Raw genomic sequence first — 14,790 nt, 5'->3', positions numbered from 1 at the left:
ACTAAAGCCTTTACAAGCAGGCAACCAATTCACATTTTAAATCAAAGCCCTGTACACCATGTTCTTCTGTACCACATGCTTCACTCTAGTGTAATTTTCAACTATTTTGTACTTACTGCCAGAGATGTCAAGAAATAGAGCTGTCACCTGAACCTTAACCAGACTTACAAACTCTGTCCCCAAACCTGTTCTCTCTCTCTCTCTGGGCTTCTCTATTTATATTAGCCTCAGTGTTCCAGTCATTTCTGGAGTCAGAATCTCACTGGAGTTTTTTTTTTTTTTTTCCTTCTCTTGTCTTTCCCACTATAATTATCCAAAACCCAAGTCCAGTGATGTTTTTTTTTTCCTTGTGAATGTCCGTGCTTTTCTTTCCCTTCCCTTTCTAGCTGCCCCATTCCTAGCCTTTGTTGTGTTCTTCTGATCCAGATTCTCCTACGTCCTAGTTCCTGTAGCATTCCCAAACCAGACTGATCACTTTTTTTCAAAGACTTCTTTCGTTATCTCCTTTCTCAAAAACTTGTATGGGTCTCTGTCCTCTTCCGGATAAATTCCACAGCTTCTCCCTAGGTGCCCAGGTTTCACAGTAGTTTATCTTAGTGTCCATCTGCGTTTCTGCAGGTTTTCTCTCACCCCTCACTTGGTAAGGTTAACTCTTCTCTCCCATCTATCTGCCTGCCTTGGCCCATGAGAATCTTGTGGCAGCTTCTGGATTATGGGTGGATCTTCTCCATAGACTTGTCTGCTGATAATGGGGTATATTCTGGAGTTCTGTGCCTCTCCTAACTTTTTTTTTTTTTTTTTAAACTAAGCCTCCATTATCATTTAGGCTGAGCCTCAGGGTCAGAAGAGAGTGGGATAAAGGAAGGCCCCAGGCCAATCCTCCTCTAATTCAGGAAGAAGGCTGCCTTGGGCTTTTGATTCCCTCTCTGCTCAAGCTGGGCTTCTCTGTGGGAGACTTTGGGGTGCAGAGGCCTTGTTTTATTACTCAGAGAATTCCTTCTGCAATCAATTTCTGCTTTCTCTCCCTCCAGCTAAAGGCAGACATTCTTACTGTTATGTGAAGCCAAACTAACCACAGGAATTTTGCAATTTGAATGCAACGTATGCTAATTTACCTTGCAGCCCACCCAATTGTGCATGCACTTAGATATCTGAGTGAGCGATTTAGTCATTTAATCTGCTGGAGCTACTGGAGCTGGTCAATTGATGTTTTTCCCTATTCAGAAAAGTCTGAAGAGAATTTATTTTAGTGAAGTGTGATAATTCTTCTCTCCTACCTTCCTCACCACTTTAAGTTCCCCATATGGCACATGGCACCCAGTATTAGTTGAACATGTGACTATCTCCCATTTTGCTCTGAGTCCTGTGAAGCCGCCATTTTTTTGTTGTTGTTGGGGGTTTTTTTGTTTTTTTTTTTTTGGTGTCTCTGACAGTACCAGATCTGGTTATGTGGCAAGCACTCAATGCACTAGACCCTCAACAGTCTCTAATGAAACATCCTGGGTCTATCAGGAACCCTCACATCTGTGACTACCATTAACTGAGATATGAATGTCAAACGGCTGCTAACCCCCAACTGGTTCTCCCTCTCGGTCGGCCCGGTCTCACATTCTACCAGCAGCATGCAGCATACATTTTCTTGTTTAACAGTACAATGACCCTCTAAAGTGAGTCAGAGTATTTTCTCCATCACAAATGTTTGTGTGGCATTGGCTTACGAATAGACAAAACCACAAAGGACAAATGTGTGAAAGCCGAGGACCTACTGTGCAAGTTTCAGTGGGTAGATAAATCGATAGTTAGTAGTGTGATTAAATGGTGTGTTTGGTATGGACTTTCCATTCTAATATCTGAAACATTTTGATCAACAGTATTCAGAAGATTAAACTGGGAAACAAGATGAAATACCCTGAAATAATAAATAATTTCTCCTCCTCCTCTTCTTTCTCTTTTTCTTCCTCTTCCTCTACCTCCTCTTTCTCGCCTTTCTCTTCTTCTCTTCCTGTTCCTCTTCTCCCTCCTTTTTTTTTTTTTTTTAGTTTTTCCCTCTCTGCAAAGAAGAAATAAATATATGACTTGGAGATTGTACTAGACTCTCTCAATGCTCAATAAGAATTAATTTCACTTCTTTCATTTTTTTCTTTACCAGGTGATGGCTGTGGGCACATAGTGACCTATCAGGACAGTGGCACAATGACGTCTAAGAATTATCCAGGGACCTACCCCAATCACACTTTTTGTGAAAAGACTATCAGAGTACCGAAGGGGAAGAGACTGATTCTGAGGTTAGGAGATTTGGATATTGAATCCCAGACCTGTGCTTCTGACTACCTTCTCTTCACCACCAATTCCGATCAGTATGGTAAGAAAGAGATCTAGGTTTCTGTGAGCATGAAATAATTTGAAACTTGAGAGGGAGGGCAGATTGTGTGTTGATTAGTATTGTAGCCTGGGAAAATTAGAAGGGAAGCTTGCTTTTGTAAACTCTTAGGGTAGCTCACATGGATATGCTTTGTAAATTGCAACGAAGACATCCAAGGACATTTAGTGTTAGCCTTATGTGTGTCCCAGGAGCTTTGTTTGAGTTTGTATCTTGCTGGGAAGAGAATTGGAGATGTATGGCACTTGGCTAAAACATCTACAAGTCATTCATTCATGTGACAAATATTTATTGAGCAGTAATGATGTATTCAGGAACTCTGTGAGATATAGCAGAGAAAAAAAAAGTTCCTTCTTCATGGAGCTTGCACTGGTGGGGAGGAGAAGTGGAAAATCAAATACATCTATAATATGAGAGGTAGGGAGAAAGAAAAATAAGAATAAAAGGGGCACTGGATGGATCAGTCAATTGAACGACCGACTCTTGGTTTTGGCTCAGGTCATGATCTCACAGCTCATGAGTTCGAGCCCAGCATTGGGCTTTGTACTGACAAAATAGAGCCTGTTTGGGATTCTCTCCCTCTCCCTCTCTCTGCCCCTCCCGTGTTCACTCTCTGTCTCTCTCTCAAATAAATAAACTTAAATAAAAAAAAAAAGAAAAGAAGGCATCCTAAGGGATACAGAGCCTGTTTTGAGTGGGCTTATACTACTTCCAAAGGGATAGTCAGGAAGACTTCTCCAGTAAGGGAACATTTGAGCAGAGACCCGAGTGAGTCGAGGGAATGGACTGTTCATGTCTGAGGTCATAGTTTTCAGGGTAAGGGAGCAGCAAGGGCAAAGGACAATTTCCAAAATAATCTTCTGAAACTAAGCTTTTTTTGTGCTTTGGGGTAAGCGGTTAGAGCGTTGGAGTCCGCAGTCACTGTAACAGTGACCCTGTGATCCTGGGCCCGAAGAAACAGCTTGGATTTAGACAATTCAAAAACAAAGACAGAATCTTACATACAGGTTCTTTTGAGGTTAGAGGTTTTCTGAAATTCTCTATGCATACAACCCCAGAAATGATGCGAGTTTTGTCTACCTCCTAGCTCTACAGGCAATGTTTCAAACACATACAACGTTCAATGTTGTATTTACATTTGCACACAGACGTGTTTCCTCTCTCTGGTGCCTCCTCCCAGCATGGAGGCCCAGACTAGCCTGGGGACCATGCAGAGATGTGTGTTTATCTAACCCCTATGGGAGAAAAAATTAAGATTTTTGTATCCCTGGGAATATTATGTCTATTTTAATGATGACTGAATTGCTCTGACAGAGTAAAGGTAATTGATTTCATATAGTTGGTTGCAACTTTGTAACTCCAGTTTGATTCAAATGGGAAAAATGAGAATTCCAGGGATGCTTAAGGCCCTTGTGAACACTTACTGGTGATCAAATATGTATTATTTTATGGAAACACTCTTCAGGGAAACCCTCATTAGCCAGGAAATTTCACTCACATTCAGAGGAGAGGATTGTGTCAGAGCTCTCCTGTAAAATGTGAGGAAAAGCACTGTAGAGCCAGAAATGGCTTTTCCACACCAGTGTCTCCGGGGAAACATCTACTCTCTTGAAAGATGAGCAGTTAATTCCACCTACTGACAGAGCAGCAGAGTAGTCGTCTGTTGTTTTGGGGCACTCTCAAATCAGAGGTGGGAGGTGATAAGAACTAGAAAGGGGAGGAAATCATCCCAGAGCAGGATTGGAGAGTGGATGTAGCTATTCCACACCGTGTCTTTACTTCATCATTTCTATGTATATTCATGAATATACAGAAAGCAGGAAAAGCATGTGATTAACTACATATTAGGAGCTAGATTCCCAGATGCTCATGGTCAGCTTCTGGACACTGACCTGTCTACACTTCTAGATTCTTGAATTTTCAAGACCCTTCACTAGGAAATGAGTAATGACTTACAATTCATCTGTAGCAGTAAAGCCAAGTAAATTAATTTTTCTCTTTCTATTTTATTATATATGATTAGGTTTATCTTTTAAAAAAGCAGAATATATGCCCATTGTAGAAATAAACACATTCAGTGTCTGTTGTGTGCCAGGCACATACTTGACCCTTACATAGGTTTTCTAGAATCCTTACAACCACCTCCACCCTGGAGGTAAATGTTATTTTATTAACTCCTTTCTACAGATAGGGAAACTGGAGCACAGTGAGTTGGGTTTTTTGTTGTTGTTGGTTTTTTGTTTTCAACTAACATGCCAAAAACCACACAGCTCAGTAAGGGGTGAAAGGAAGATTTATATCGATGTCTTTGTGGCTCTAAGACCTCTGTTTCCAGATGTCTACTTCTCTGTTCCAGGACCATCACTCAAAGAAAACCACAACAAATTCTAAACCCAATATTACATCATTCAGCAATTCTGTCTAACATGCAGGCATAGTTAATGTTTTTGGCTAGAGATGCTTTTAAGATAAAATATTTAGGGGCATCTGGGTGGCTTAGTCGGTTAAGTGTCCGACTTTCGCTTAGGTCATGATCTCGTGGTTCGTGGCTTCGAGCCCCACGTCGGGCTCTGTGCTGACTGTCAGCTCAGAGCCTGGAGCCTGTTTCAGTCTGTGACTCCCTCTCTCTCTGACCCTCCCCTGCTCACGCTGTCTCTCTCTCTCTCTCCTAGAAAAAAAAAAAAAGATAAAATATTTAAAGATACTTGGAATTTTTTTCCCTGTGGCTACTTTACAGATTTCCTGATCAGTCATGCTAGGGCAAACCCAGTAGACAAGGATTATAGAAATTAGCTATAAAAGAAATATCTGGAAAGCAAATTAGGATATTTCAGTCCTGTAAGAATATTTTTAAAAAATTAAATGCTTAGGCCACATAAAGAAAGTATAGACATGCATATGCTGTATGTGTTGTCTATATGTTTGTGTCTTTTGTAGTTTAAGTTAAAACATTTTTTTAAATGTTTATTTATTTTTGGGACAGAGAGAGACAGGATGCAAGCAGGGGAGGGGCAAAGAAAGAGGGAGATACAGAATCCGAAGCAGGCTCTAGCTCTGAGCTCAAACCCATGAACCATGAGATCATGACCGGAGCTGAAGTCAAATGCTTAACCGACTGAGCCACCCAAGCACACCTGTCTTTTTAGTTTTGAAGAGCATTCTGAGAGGAGCCACTTGTTCATATATATGTACTTATAATATTGTATCCAGTGATTTGAATGTAGTAGGTCTACTCAGTGAATAAATGATTTTTTGAAGTGAATCAACAAGTTCATTGATAAGGAACCAGTTCACTAAAACATGGTACAGTTAGTTGGCATATTAAACACATATTTGTTTAAAAGACTATTAATATGGAAAGCTGCTAATGATATAGTGTTAGGTAAAATACGAATATACACTAATGTTATATCAATCGGGAAAAAAACCTTAGAATCAAATAAGACAACACAACATTAGGAGGATCTTAAACTGAGACTTTAGAAGTTTTAACTACGGATATTGTTATATCTTCTTTCCACTTTCTATTTTTTCTTTAACAAACGTACGTTGATATGTTGTTAATAAGGACCAAATAGGTTTCCTTTGACCAAAATTTTTAACTAGACCAGAATTTTAGTTAAAATAGTCCCCTGGTCAGTTTGAACTTCCCTAAGGAGTGCAGACATCTGCAAAGAAGAAGGAGGAGGAGGGACAAGTGCTCTGTCATTCTGTGCCCAGCTCGGGGTGGGCATATCTGTGGGGCTGTTGCCCACGTCCCTGGGAAAGTGGGAGGTTACCCTGTAGCCAGTGTAGCCACAAGCCCTGGCACGACCATGGAGGGAGAGCCCTAGGAGTACAGGATCCCGGCGATCCACAACACTTGTCTGGGCTGGTGGCGATGGCGGAAAGTGCCTGCCCAAGGGCGGCAGTGGAGAACGTATGTTCTAGAATACCTCTTTGAAATCCCCATATATGACAGCTCTAACAATTACATGTGTGCCTGAAATTGCTGAGTAGTTTTAGTTGATCCAACAAGACTTTTTTCATTAACCAATTAATTGTTAAAACTCCTGCCAAGAAATTTTAAGGCTCAACACTATCAGAATTTTGAATGTGGAGTTAATGTTTTGAAAAAGAATAATGTTTTCTGGCATTGGTGTTAGTAAGCTTTGCCAAGAATGGAAGTACTTGGAGTGCGATTGCATTAACAATTGTGAACATGCTGAAATTGTGCACTTTTAGTCATCATACAGTTCATTTTTAATGGATCATCTGATGCCAATTTTGTTTTAAATATTTGGTTCATATACTTTGGGCACTTTTATAATCCACACTCATGTTCACAAAATGCACTGTAAACAAGTGTAAACCACAACAACTTTCATAGTAATCAGGCAAAATATACACTTGATCTCATTGCTTTTAAAAGCCCTGATAGAGACAAGGTGGCATTATTATTCTTCTGTTTGTCAGATATTATAATTATAATTGATATTTCAGTTTTGACATCAGTTAGAAGAATTACATGTGTATTTATCACTGAGTTAAGACACTGACTTTTCCTTTCAAAATACCCTTGAAACAGCCAAGATGCAGCAAAATTGACAAAGTAAAGTATATCAACCTTACTTTGGGGAACAAAATTTTAAGGACAAAATAAGTTTTTAAAGATATTTTTAAACACTAGTTTTACTTTGAAACTTACAAAACATTTTGGATCTGAAATATACATACACTGACTTTCAAGATCATGTGTGCTAATATCCTGATCCCCCCCAAAAGTAATGAGTATCATAGTTTGCTTAGTAGAGATTGTTTTCACTATAACTGAGGGAATTCTGGGGTTTTGTTTGTTTAAGAGACCAAAGAAGCTGAGTCTACCTTCCAAAAAAACACGAATGTCTCACGAACATCTCTTTTCTGTTTTAGGATTCAAGCTAGGGTCACAAAGAATTTAGTTATCATAACTCCTCTGTCTGCTTCAATCTGGGAAAGGTCCTCAGTCTTACTTTGTCTCCTGTCCAGTTTTGAAGAGTTCCAGCCACTTATTCTGTAGAATGTTGATTTGGGTTGGCTTATTGTTCCCTCATGATTAAATTCAGATTATGCATTTTTGGCAAATATAGCATTATCCCTTTTAAAAGTGATCTTTGAGGGGCACCTGGGTGGCTCAGTCAGTTAAGTGCCCTACTTCAGCTCAGGTCATGATCTCCTGGTTGGAGAGTTGTAGCCCCATTTTGGGCAGGGCCTGCTTCAGATTCTGTCTCCCTCTCTCTCTGCCCCCCTCCCCTTTCTCTTTCTCTCTCTCTCAAAAATAATAAACATTAAAATAAATAAATCAATAAAGTGATCTCATCTGTGGGTCTTCCCATGTCTGTGCCTTTTCCTAACCACGTCACGTTGTACAGCTTTATGCCATGATACATTTGTTGATGGTGTTCCTTCCATGTGTCTCCTTCCCTTCCCCTGTGTTTCCCGCCCCTTTAAACACACATGCACATGCATACAAACTAAACCCAATACAACTTACCCTAGAGCCTTCTCTGATGTCCAGTAGCTCCAGTTACTCCCTCTCTGGGGCTTGTGTTGATTTTTCTAAGTCTTTACTAGAGCACCAGTCTCAGGTTGAGATCATTATGTTAGCTTCTCTACCAGGTATAGGGTTCCTTGAGCAAGAAATTGCATTTTATTTCTTTCTTTCTTTCTTTTTTTTTTTTAGTATCCCCTGATGCTAAGCCTTGTCTTGCAATTGCTGATGCTCATTGAACATTTAATGAATCTGATTGCATGTAGCTTGGTTTTGGCAAACTTATATTTAAAAATCTGGACTTTTACAAATGATCTACCAATGTCCCCTCTGCATTTCAAAAAGACTCGATTTACATAAAATTTTAAGACTGCTTATTATATAGAAAAGACCATAAAGTACTGTAGAAGGTGCTTACACTCGAGCATTCAGCTATATGCTGCACACTGGTTAGTTCCTCAGAGTTACCCCTTTGTCACGATAGCCCTAAGGACAGGGCATATTATTAATATCCACAGTTAAGAAAACTGAAGCTCAAAGACGTCAAGTAACTTGCTTATCACTTTATAGATCTGGGTGTGATTCAAGGCTGGGCATTTGATTCCAGAGACTCCACTTTTAAACTCTGTAATGTCCTAATTCTGTGTGGCAAAGACCATCCAACCCAGTGGTTCGTGTATAAGAAAACCTGAGCTATAGTTTTGTTTGTCATTTGCTGGAAGAGATGGAAACTTATTCAGGCTTCCCCATAGGGGTAGCCTGAGAATAAGATGGAGTTCTGAGAAATCTCACACACAGAGTACTAGTATAAAGTTAAGGTTTAAAAAAAATGCTTCTCAGTCAACATGTTTAAGGAGGCATTGTGGTTAGGGATAGAAAGATACCAGCTTACCACAGGAACCTAATGGTAAATTGGTTAAACTGGTTGTGGTCTGTTAAATGATTTGCGATATAGAAAAACCAGGAAGCCCAAGAATTGTTCTCTTACATTTCCTGTATTTCCACCTCCACTCCCATTTTTTTCTTTAACCATTGTCAGTGATCTGGAAGTACAGTGATGGGAAGCCAACCATTAATATTTGTATTACACTAGGAACAAGAGAAATGGGAAAAGTGGGAAACGAAACCAAATGTTTTAATTTCTAACTGCAACAAGACTTCTATGATAATTTTTAGAAAGATACATATCTGGAATACCACACTATACCCTGTCTTGATTTTTTTAAAATTCTAAATAGGGAGAAAGCACAAGATTTGTAGCTTCTATTTTATAAATGGCTTATGTCATCCAGACATACTATGAAGAAAGCAAAATTCTAACGACTTTTAAAAATAAAGCAAAAGCCTTCAAAGAAATTTCTAGCTTGTGGAAAGTTGTTTTGGGCCTCAGAAGTTTATTCTCTTCTGATTGGGTCTACTTTGGTGGACGTTCTTGAGAAAGACTACTTTTTGTTTACTTGTTTTTGTTTTATTTTGTCTTTTATGCCATGATAGAATTCAAAAAGAATCTTAAACTTATAAAAAAGGTTATATCAGCCAGAATGTTTCACACAAGGTACTTCATTGACATCATTGTAAGCCTCCGGGAGAAAAAGCTATGGGCTTCCTCCTCCACTTTCTCCCAGATCCTTCTTTCCTGGAGACACTGAGATTAGTTTCAGTAATTGCCATCTTTTGTTGGGAGAGAGGGAATGGCCTAGGTGGGTTGTGAGCTCTGGTGTTCCGCCATCTCTTGACCTGCGTCTCATATCCCCAGGGAAAGCTGCACCTTTGTCTTGGAATCTGCCTGGTTCATTTATCATCTGTCACTGATTTATGTCTGGGAACCAGAGACCAAAACTCTCCAGGGATACCACTTACATTCTTACGTGACTATGGTTTTAATAGCATAGTCCAGGAATATCCTTTTTTATGCTAATTTCTGTCCTTTTCAAAGAAAATGGCCCTGAAAATTCTGTAATTTTGTACGATGACCCTACTGCAATTGGCAGGCAAGGACGACCGTGCCATCTGACTGCACTGAAAAAGCAAACGGCAAAGGGACACTAGTGTGAAGGCGTTTGCAGCTTCAGCATTTCTAGAGATTGCTTTATCAGCATGCCTCCCAGCACAAATCTGGGCTGCGCCAGCTACCAACTTCCTGGCAGCGGGTGGTGTGCGGTGCAGCCGGCTCTGCCAGTGACACTCCCTTGGAAGGGTCACTTAGGCTCATCAGCATGTTCTTATCTGTCATGAGAAATTAAGTCTGTTCATAAGGTTAATGAAAGTTTTTAGGAGGATGTTTTGTTGTTGTTTAATTTGATTTATGAAAGAACTCTCAGGAGTTGGGTTGCCGTTTGGTCTCTGTTTTTCACCACTGAGAGTATGGTCATGGATGGGGAGGAGTCTTTTTTTTTTTAATGGCATGCCCGACATTTTTAAAACACACCCTTTCACAGAGGAAACAATAGCTTAGTTTCATCAGTTTCAAAGTGAAAAGCACATGCCCACCCGAAATGGCTCGGAGCAGTTATTAACCACACTATTATGGCCTTGTAATGTAGAGTCCCAGACAGCCCTCAGAGAATGCAGCAGTAGCATAAATCGCAGTACAGAACAGATTGTCAGATTGCCAGAGAAGCAAGAGGATTCTGGGCTTGGCCTGGGGCAGACAGTTTATTCTTCCTTGTAGGACAGTTTTCTTTTATTCACACAAGGAAAGATAAAGGGTTTTCCTCTCAGCTGCTCATGGAACAGTAGCTCCAGACAAGGGATGTGTTGAGAGGAGCTGGCCTACTGTGCTCAATGAAGGCAGCCCCTACGGTTCCTGGCCTTTTATCCTTTTGTCCAAGGGATCAGTCCATTGTCTGTTAGGTCTTGGTCTCATGTCTGGTGCCAAGTGCCACAATGCCATTCCATTTGGTGTCACTGGTAGCTCTTCCCACAATCCAGGGCTACCAATTCTGTTTCACAAAAGGTAGAAATATTTATTTTTCCTGATTTGTCTGCCTCCTTGATGAACTAACTGCCTTTCCGCTGTGCCCCAGGCTGGCAGGAACTGGGGATGGTGAAGTAAGATGGAAATGACAAGGTCACTGACAAGGTCAAAGGTGAGGGGGAGTGGGAGCTCGCAAAGCACACAGCATGACCGATTGTGAAGCGAACGCCCATGCAGAACTGTGAATCCTGCGCTGAGGTCTGCTCACATTCTCACGATCCCCCTCAAGTGTGTGAACTGGGACAGGTTTACCAGTGCAGGAACACTGCCCAGGGTGGAGACCGTAACCATGGTCAGAGTCCCCAAGCTCTCATTTGGGTTTCCATTGGAATCGTCTTTGTGAATGTTTAAATATAGGTGTAGACCCTTTATGAGAGTTGGGAGGGAGAGTACCAACAGTGAAATATATTGTCTGGCCAGGTGAGGGTAGAGAGCGGCTTTTTCATCAGAAAAGACACAATCCTCCACAGGGGTTGGCTGAGAACTGAAAACATTGCTTGGAACAGGCTGGTAGGACCCTTCAGTGCTTTCTCATTATTTATCCCTCTCATGGCCAGTCACATTTTTCTATTTTCATCTCTTTCCCCTTTTAACTCTAGGAATGCAGTTGTTAACTTTCATTCTGTGAAAGGGAATCTATCTGTCAGGCCTTCAGACAGGAAATAATTTGGATGTTTTGCCATAGGCAGCACCACCACCAGCATCCGACTTCTGGCCTCCACGCCAGACTGAAGCTGCCTTCTGCTGTTGTGAGGGTTGTGCTGTGATGGACCCATCAAAATAACTCCTAATACTGTGTTGATAGACGGAGGGTCTATCCCATGCCCTGCAGGGTTTAGTTGCATTTTTGCAGACCATCCGTAAGAAGAGGAAAGGGTCTGGGGTTTGTGGGGCACAGGTGATTAAAGGAGTGTATGTGTTTACATTTTATCTTTGAACTTTTCCCAATTCACATTCCTATCATGACTTTGGGAGGATACAACCAAACTAGTGTTTTACTATATTTACGTGGTTCTTTGGTGTAGGAAATTATATACATTGCATGACAACTTAGCGTGATGACATGCACTCTTATCTCTTCGTGTAAAATATATGCAGTGTTGCAAACTTTCCTTTCAACTGTTCCATCTAAAAAATTCCCATTATTGAGGCAAGAGAAAGAAGGGCATCCTGCCGTTTGCAACAACATGGATAGACCATGAGCACATTACGCTAAGTAGGATTAAATCAGACAGAGAAAGACAAATACTGTCTGTTATTGCTTCTATATGGAATCTAAAAAAAAAAACCAAGCTCATAAAAATAGAGAGTAAAAGGACTTGGGTACCAGGGGATGGGGATGGGATGGGGTGGATAAGTCAGATGTTATTTAAGGGTACAAGCTTGTAACAAGTAGTAAATAAACCCTAATCTAATTCACAGTATAGTAAATGTAGATAACAGTATTGAATTAAAGTTAACCCTTGAGCAATGCAGGTTTGAATTATGCAGATCACTTACATATGAATTGTTTTTAAATATAGTATTGTAAATGTGTTTTCTCTTTTTTATGATTTTCTTAATACTTTCTTTGCTCTAGCTCACTTTATTATAAAATATAGTATATAATGCATATAGCATATAAAATATGTTAATTGACTATATTATTGGTAAGCCTTCTGATCAACAGTAGGCTATTAGCATGAAAATTAAAAAAAACAGTACGTTATTAGTAGTTGACTTTTTGGAGAGTCAGAAGCTACACACAGATTTTCAGCTTCATGGGGGTTGGCGCCCCAACCACCGCATTGTTCAAGGGTCAACTGTATAATCACCAAACTTGCTAAGAGGCTAGTAATTCCAATTATGTAACATAATGGAAGTGCTAATTTTCTTTACAGTGACAATCACATTAAAGTACCTAAATATATCAAGTGAATATATAGTATACCTTAAATTTACAGTGTTATATATCAAATATATTTCAAATAAAAAGAATTCGAACAAATTCTCACTGATGATCAATTTAGACTTGCTTATCTCACTGTTTTTATTAGGACTCATTGGAATGCTATAGAAATTTGAGAGATTTGTATCATTATCACCATTCGGAGAGGAGTATATATGTTATTATTTCCTTTTGGAAAAGACAAATTTGTTTAGAAAAATATTCTGATTTATCAGTAGCAAGAAGTTACTATTTCATTTTCTACAGGTTTCTTTAATGTTCTTTTTAATGTTTTTATTTATCTTTGAGAGAGGGAGAGAGCAAGTAGGGGAGGGACAGAGATAGAGGGAGACACAGAATCCAAAGCAGGCTCCAGGCTCTGAGCTGTCAGAGCCCTGACGTGGGGCTCGAACCCATGAACTATGAGCTTATGACCTGAGCTGAAGTTGGATGCTTAACTGACTGAGCCACCCAGGTGCCCCTAGCTATTTCATTTTTATTCTTAGATTTGCAAAGCAAGTATCTTCACTTATCTGTGCAGAAAACAAAGAAATTTCAAGTATACGTGAACTAAGAATGAGTTGCAAAAGTGAAGTACAGTAACCTGACTCACTTTGATTTTGAAAAACTGCTCATTGTCTACTTTATTATAAAAAAGTGGATTTAGGATAAACTGCCCATGCACCATGCTGTGAGCACTATAAAAGTTCATAAACAGCCATATTTTTATTATACTAATGACTTTCTTTCCTCCCTTTTCCACGTTTTCTTTTCTCGACTTCTTCATGATATTTTAAAATGCCAGGATTAAATCTTTTATGCATCTTTTTAATTAGGTTTGGCTTTTAAAAACTGTTGCAAATAGAAGAACATTTAGCTTCATTTCAATTCTAACAATATTTGGAAGGCCACCACATGCCAGGTATTGTACAAGTTGCTGGGGATAAAGTGATGGATACAAAAGTTTCTAACTCCACGGTGTGGTCTAAAAGGGAAACAAGCATTATTTATTTGTTTTAATCGATTTATTTATTTAACTACTCACTACTACTATGAAGTATGTCTATAGCTCTCAGGCAAGTATTCTTCTAAACAGGTTGCTAGTATTAACTCATGTTAAGTAACTCATGGTAAGTAACTATATATGGTGAGTGTCTCTAAAGAGGTAAGTAATCTTTTCTTATTTGGATTTCACTCTCATTCAATAATAAGGAATAACAGAGATTTGAGGCATGAAGGGAAACACACAGCATTTCTCTTTTATTCTGTTACATCTTCTGAATTTGAGACCTGGAAGGACAGTAGAGAAATCGGGTTCTTATAGCAGGAGAGGAGTGCCTGAGTTCATGATCCTCTGCTGGACCTTTTTCTTTCCTTCCTCCTCCTCCAACCTGATGTGGGCACGGTTGGCCTGCTGTCACTGTTGACTATTACCTGATGTTGCTGTCGACTCTTCCCATCCTGTTTTATTTGAGAAGTTAATGAAGAATACCTGTTGTCAAAATTTGCTTGCTAATCCCTATTTTCTTAAGATCATTATGTTTTGCATTCGTGACTTTTTAAAATTTGTTTATGTTTATTTAGTTTTGAGACAGAAACAGAGCATGAATGGGGTAGGGGCAGAGAGAGAGGGAGACACAGAATCTGAAGCAGGCTCCAGGCTCTGAGATGTCAGCACAGAGCCGGATGCGGGGCTCGAACCCACGAACTGTGAGATCATGACCTGAGCTGAAGTCGGATGCTTAACCGACTGAGCCACCCAGGCGCCCCAACATACGTGTCTTTGAAGATGACAGTTTACAAACTAAACTTTAACTTGAATAGCCTTAGGAAGGTCTATTTTTCTTGTTTAGTTCCAAATCTAATTTTGTCCTTTGAGAGTTGATTGAGCTTTCTATTGCTTTTCAGGCAACTTAGTCTAGAAACCATGTGTTATTCTCTCAATTGCATCACTTATACTATGGTATGTCAAAATCCTTTAGAGATTCCTCTGCCTT

The 14,790-nt window shown here is 39.8% G+C and overlaps 1 protein-coding gene across 1 annotated transcript in view; it reads left to right on the top strand.

Annotated features, from left to right (window-relative positions):
• DCBLD1 (discoidin, CUB and LCCL domain containing 1) overlaps positions 1-14,790 on the top strand; it is a 62,679-nt gene that overhangs the window by 19,859 nt on the left and 28,030 nt on the right. Inside the window, exon 5 of the mRNA XM_077770834.1 lies at positions 2,150-2,362. Within this exon, the coding sequence (XP_077626960.1) occupies positions 2,150-2,362 (213 nt within the window). The remainder of the gene's footprint in view (positions 1-2,149; positions 2,363-14,790) is intronic.

The sequence above is a fragment of the Crocuta crocuta genome, unplaced genomic scaffold (genome assembly GCF_008692635.1).
Source record: "Crocuta crocuta isolate KB4526 unplaced genomic scaffold, BGI_CrCroc_1.0 scaffold562, whole genome shotgun sequence".
Lineage (NCBI taxonomy): Eukaryota > Metazoa > Chordata > Mammalia > Carnivora > Hyaenidae > Crocuta > Crocuta crocuta.
Note: the sequence above shows the minus strand (reverse complement) of the source record. Positions and strands in the feature narration are given on the sequence as shown.